The sequence below is a fragment of the Lissotriton vulgaris genome, chromosome 12, assembly GCF_964263255.1.
Source record: "Lissotriton vulgaris chromosome 12, aLisVul1.2, whole genome shotgun sequence".
In the NCBI taxonomy this organism is placed as follows: domain Eukaryota; kingdom Metazoa; phylum Chordata; class Amphibia; order Caudata; family Salamandridae; genus Lissotriton; species Lissotriton vulgaris.
The window spans coordinates 37096070-37102069 of NC_141700.1; the positions used below are offsets into that span (position 1 = coordinate 37096070).

Here is a 6000-nt window from a genome sequence, read left to right on the forward strand (position 1 = left end):
CTGGATGAGAATATAAAGAAGCACGGTACTGGATGAGGTCCTAAATAGGCAAGGTGCTGGATGAGGTCATAAAGAGGCAAGGTGCTGGATGAGGTCATAAAGAGGCAAGGTGTTGGATGAGGTCATAAAGAGGCACAGTGCTGGATGAGGTCATAAAGAGGCAAGGTGTTGGTTGAGGTCATAAAGAGGCAATGTGCTGGTCGAGGTCATAAAGAGGCACAGTGCTGGATGAGGTCATAAAGAGGCAAGGTGTTGGTTGAGGTCATTTAGAGGAAAGGTGCTGGATGAGGTCATAAAGAAGCGAGGTGCTGGATGAGGTCATAAAGAGGCAATGTGCTGGATGAGGTCATAAAGAGGATATGTGCTGGTTGAGGTCATAAAGAGGCAATGTGCTGGATGAGGTCATATAGAGGAGAGGTGCTGTATAGAACGGCATGGTCCCAGAGGTGTTACTAGAGAGACGTGTTGTTGGATGAGCAGTTATAGAAGCCTGCTGTTGGGTGAGTTATTAAACATAGCATTGGACAACTTACTAGCGAGGTGTAGCACTAGATGAGATCACAGCAGGGTCATTGTTTGACACGTTCTTATTGAGGCTTGACACTGGATGAATTCCTTGGGAGTCAGCACACTGCCGGAGTTCTTATGGAGTCCAGGAGTTGATTGAGAAACACAGTGCTGAATGACTACAGGTGAGACTTGCAGCTGGATTAGCTCACAGAGAGACAGAGCGGTGGCCAACTACAGAGAGGATGAACTACTGAAGAAGCAGGGAGGTGCTGGGTGAGTCTGTAGAGACATGGTGATGGGCGAGGGCTTGGACATAGCGCTGCATCAATTGCTGCTGGGCAGGGGATGACCAATCATGGGATGACTTCATAGAGGTCTCCTGTGCTGGTGGAGTCCTTAGAGCGGTGTAAAAAAGTAACAGCTCCAAAGTAATGTGACAGCTTTTAAGTGAGTTATTTTTGTCGTCCTTGACAGGGTTTCTTTTTCCAAGGTGTCCAATGTGCGTGTTTTTCTGTAGACGACAAGTACATCTTCACAGGTGCAAAGGACAGGGCAATTAAAGTCTGGGAAGTTTCCAGTGGTGAGTAACCATCATATACTTTCTTTCTATAAATGGAGGAATAATTGTAGGATTACTGAAGGACAAATTACTGAAACACACTCAGTTTTATAAAATTACCAACAATACATACAGACATGTCTGAATTGAAATGATGTTATTTTTCCCTCTCTACATATATACACACACTCATGTTTGAGTGTGTGTGTATATATAAAAAATATATATATATTTATATATATATATATTCAAGCTCCAACTTTGCCCACAATTGAGCAGCACTCAAACGCGCACTGAAGGTGGCAAGCCTTTAATTAAGGGTACAAGCAGGCTACTGTTAGGAGTTTCCATCAAACAGCCATTGAATGCAGTCCGCCTGACGCGTTTCAAGTTTTCATCTTCAGTTCCTAATGTTAATTACAAGCCCCCAGATGGGCCGGTCTGATGACCCAAAGCATTATGGATGCTGAAGTCCCGGTCAATCCAATCCTTCAATGGTGCACTCATTTCTGTCCTCATTTCAAGCCCTTGGATGTGCCACCACAAACAGTGTCCGTTTTCAATCCCTAATACGCGCTCCACAAGGCGGCTTGTCACATACGTTGCCGCGTGGCCCCCTCTCTTCACAGGGTGGTGCAAGCTCTACGGATGGGCCACCATCCAATATTCATTATATTGTATAAATATGCATGTATGTATGTATGTATGTATGTATATATATATATATATATATATATATATATATATATATATATATATATATATATATATATATATATACTACTATTATAAAGCGAGAACTGGGAACCTTTGAGGCGGGTAAGCTCCAGAACTACACCACCAATCACAGCACCCAATACAGCGTTGGAAAGGGGAGGTCCACGAGATGGACATAGGTTATAGCACCACACCATATACATTAAGGGGGAGGAAGAACGTTAGGGGAAAAGTAGTCCTTAGGCGTATGCATAGTGATAGAACGCGGTGTACGGCGTCATGGGCGCATAACGCGGCGTATACGCGATGGTGTGTGGGCGTTGTGCGGGGAGGAGCGCGGAACCGACACTCGGTTCAGTGAAATGTGCGAGAGCTGCGGCGAAAGTGGAGCCGTAGGAAAAGTAACGCACCGTTCGGGCGTCCGGCCAGGAGCGCGGAACCGACACCGGGTTAAGGGACTTCCTGGTAGCTGTAAGCTGGCGTCCGGCCAAGAGCGCGGGGAGGAGCGCGGAACCGGCACCCGGTTCAGTGCAATCTCCGCAATGCTAAAGAGAGCGGCGGCGACAGTGGGGCCGTGGGGCTGAGCCGGCCCCCGAGGATGGCGCCTGGTAAGGGACTTCCTGGTAGCTGTATTGCCCCCTGACAACGTCGGGACGGGCTGCTAGTATATATATATATATATATATACACACATATATATACATATTCATTGCGGATATACTAAAAACATAAATGCATTCTATAAGTCTATAAGCTCAGCCCATAAAAAAGAACCAACTCTATCCTTCAGACAGAAAATATAAAACTCAACACATTTAACCACATTGTCCCATTAAAAATACTTTAATACTTCCCTGTCTATCTCTGGTTTATTTCAAAGTTTAATAATTACAGTACACAACCCTGATGTTACATATTAGCCAGAGGCTGCTGTAATTTGACATATAAATACTTACAATAGTATAGATTATAAATCTAAAAAGGCATTGGGTACTTTTTAGAGTCACAAATGCGGCAGATATCCTGTTCGCTTTATAACAAGTGCAATAGGATATAATGCATTTGTATTACGGCGGTTGGGATATCCGTCATGTTTGGGTATGAGCAAGTGCTGGCCCGGAAAAGCAGGGAGGCTTTGTAGCTGCCAAAATATAGCACTTTGGTAGTCCAAAGACGACTCTGCACAGACAGACATAAATGTCAAAACAGTTCTAACTGCACAGGATTAGTATAGCAAACATTATTGACTTGCATCCATAGGCTCTTATTCACTGTTCAGCACATCAATGCCCCCCAGCAAGGTATCACTTCTGCTTGAAAATGGATTTGGAAATATCACAAACAGAATAATTGATACTGTGGAATTCAATAATTACCAGCCAGAGTATTGCTACACCATTACAACTGTGGGCCTGGGAGTGACCGTGGAAATTGGTGTTTGTGCACCGATTTTTGTAAATTTTTTCATGGATATTTTCCATCTACTAGCAAAATGTGCCAGGTTGAAAACCCAAAGAAGATTTTCCCAAAAAGCTTGTAATCCGATTCAACATGAACTCCCTTTATCGGACATTACGGATTTACGAAAAATTCCTAACTTGGGTCAATACATTGAGCCTTTGGCAGTGGAGTGATCACAATAACACAAAGGATATGTGTTGCAGGTCCAGCCTCCATGCAACAACTGATTCTCCATTGGATCTGATAACTTGATGTTTATTCTAATCCCATCCTCGTCACCAAATAAATAAAGACCATAACACCATGCTCATGTAGTAAGTAGTACATTATGCCACAGAGATTCAGAGATTGCGCAGAGACCTACCCACCAATAGCACCTCTCTCCACAGCATCTCCCTCCTACCTACCCTAAAAGATGATTAGTAAATTCCCCAGTAACAGCTTCCCAAGATACACCTCCATAACATTCCACACCCAAGAACCTCCAACATGTGCATACCACAATACTACACGCTGCTTGCTTAAAGCTGTTAAAAACACTTAACCTCTTTGCCGCAGTGGACATTCTGCTGCGGTGCTGAAATAAATAATGTGTGCGCAGTTCGGAAGGCCACCCTCCGCGCACGCCCAAAGTGACGTCGGATGGCCGGGGGCCATTTGACGCATCAGAGAGGTTAAATACAGAATTATTACCAAAATATTGATAACATTAGTCACATTCCTTCAACAAAAATCTTTTTTACAAGGGTACCTGTTCTAATTTAGTTGCTCTTTTATTTTTCGTTCATTGCTAGCCATGTCATTTGGAAAGCAACTGTTCAAACATTTTCCATACGTAGACTATTTCTGGGACCCTGACTGAACCTTCCAGCTTCAAGATTGACCTGTTGTTGTTATGGTGTTGTTTTCTAGTACTAATAAACACCTCTTGGTACTTAAGACAAAGCTCATTTATAGAACCCAAAGCTTGAACTGCAATAATGGTGTACATGAGAGTTGCTAATGACTTGCCACAAAGAAGTATTTGCTGGAAATTAGACTCTTCAATGACCTGAGTTCACTAACTTAATTTTTTTTTGTACTCTATTATCCCACCACAGGATCCTTGCTAGCAGTCCAGTATGTGTATGCAAGTGTTAGCCGAATTATATCAACGACAGAGGGGATTGTTGCCACAACAAGACTTGGTTACGTGATCAGAGAAAGATTCAAGAGTCCCCAAACTATTAGCCCCCAGCACAACCCTCTTCAGAATATTCGTGCCACCTGCACGGTGAAATCTAGGAAAGAGGAACATGCCAAGAACTATGCGACAGACTCAAAAACACAACAGAAGAAAGGAAATCGAAACCAGGGCAGCAAGTCGTGCCTGATAGTCTAAATTGTGGAACGGCAGTGCCTGCTGACTGAAAGTTCCTTTTGGCCTCCAAAGCGCTGGTCGTAGGTTCTCACTCCAAACAAACCTACAAGAACTGTCTTTCCTGTTCATTCTTATTCCCCCATAGAGGTCTTCAGGGGCCCTGAGTCAACCATATTGGTGGAAAGAGATGACATCGGCCTATGTAAACATTCTTTAAGTACGAAACAAGTAGCCACGTCTCGGAGGGCTGACTACGGGAATTTTACATGTGCTTTTTGGCAAAGTGATGTCTTAAGGAGACTTTGATCTTTTCAGTTCCTTTTAGGAAGAACATTAGGAACAGACATTGCACATACGGGTCCTCGTGATAATGGTGATTGCTTTTCACAAGATGGGGCTTCGCAGTACATTTCGGTTAATCGATGAAGCCGCTGATGATAATCTAGAAGAATGAGACTGAAAATGTTGTCACTTAGTGCATTAAGGCTTATCCACCTGTTTTACTGCTGTGTTTATTTATGGCATGCTCATTGTAAACTACAGCTAACAGTTCAGCCCTTCAGACTGTGTTTTTGCTCAAAGAAAGAAGCAATGCACTTCATATTTTTATGCATGCTTTTAATAAACATCCTTTCCGAAACAACCTTTACGTCTAAATTGGAGGTTATCGAAGATAATCTTGTCTAGATCATATATGAAAAAATTTAGACAATTCTTATGCGCTAAAACTAATAGTTCGACTTTTGATCTCTGCAGTAAATATGTACATAATTGATAAGTCTGTACAGGGAAAAAACATGAATGGTATTGAGACAGCAGACATGATAGGACATGATTGGTTTTAATTCTAAAGTTCTTGATGACTTAACATTTTAGGAAACATTTCCTCAAACCAAATGCCTATAGGATATTTTAAAAAAACAAATACTGGTGTGTTTGTGTCTTTCTTGTACTCAGACTGCTTCCCTCAATTTGTGGCCTATGCTGCCAAATTATAATATTTACATATCCATTTTTTGTGATCAATATAGCCTTATACATCGATGGTATTCAGGTGATTCCAATAATTAAATAGAAGTATGTTGACTGTCTTCAGAGAATGGTAGAGAATACTCCAATTAACCGATGCACAGTTATAGAGATCTTTTGTAAATATGACCGTGCATCAAACGTTTTTTACACAGAGAGCAAGGTAGGATTTATGTGAGACTTCTGGAAGCACAGACCTCCATGACAGATATATATAATTATAATTACCACCATCGTGCCAAAAGCTCTGAAAAGCGTAAAAAAAAGAAAAACAAACAAAAGACAATTAGCATCTTCATGTCGAAAATTTTGAAAATGGTAAAGAAACAATATTTAATGGACTAGGTTTTATATTTATTCCAAG

At 41.9% G+C, this 6000-nt stretch overlaps 1 protein-coding gene across 1 annotated transcript in view; it reads left to right on the forward strand.

Moving 5' to 3' along the window:
- Positions 1-5181, forward strand: part of NWD1 (NACHT and WD repeat domain containing 1) — a 71457-nt gene extending 66276 nt beyond the window's left edge. Inside the window, exons 16-17 of the mRNA XM_086946330.1 lie at positions 985-1090; positions 4348-5181. Coding sequence (XP_086802456.1) covers positions 985-1090; positions 4348-4628 — 387 coding nt within the window. The 3' untranslated portion in view covers positions 4629-5181. The remainder of the gene's footprint in view (positions 1-984; positions 1091-4347) is intronic.
- The last annotated feature ends 819 nt before the right edge of the window (positions 5182-6000 follow it).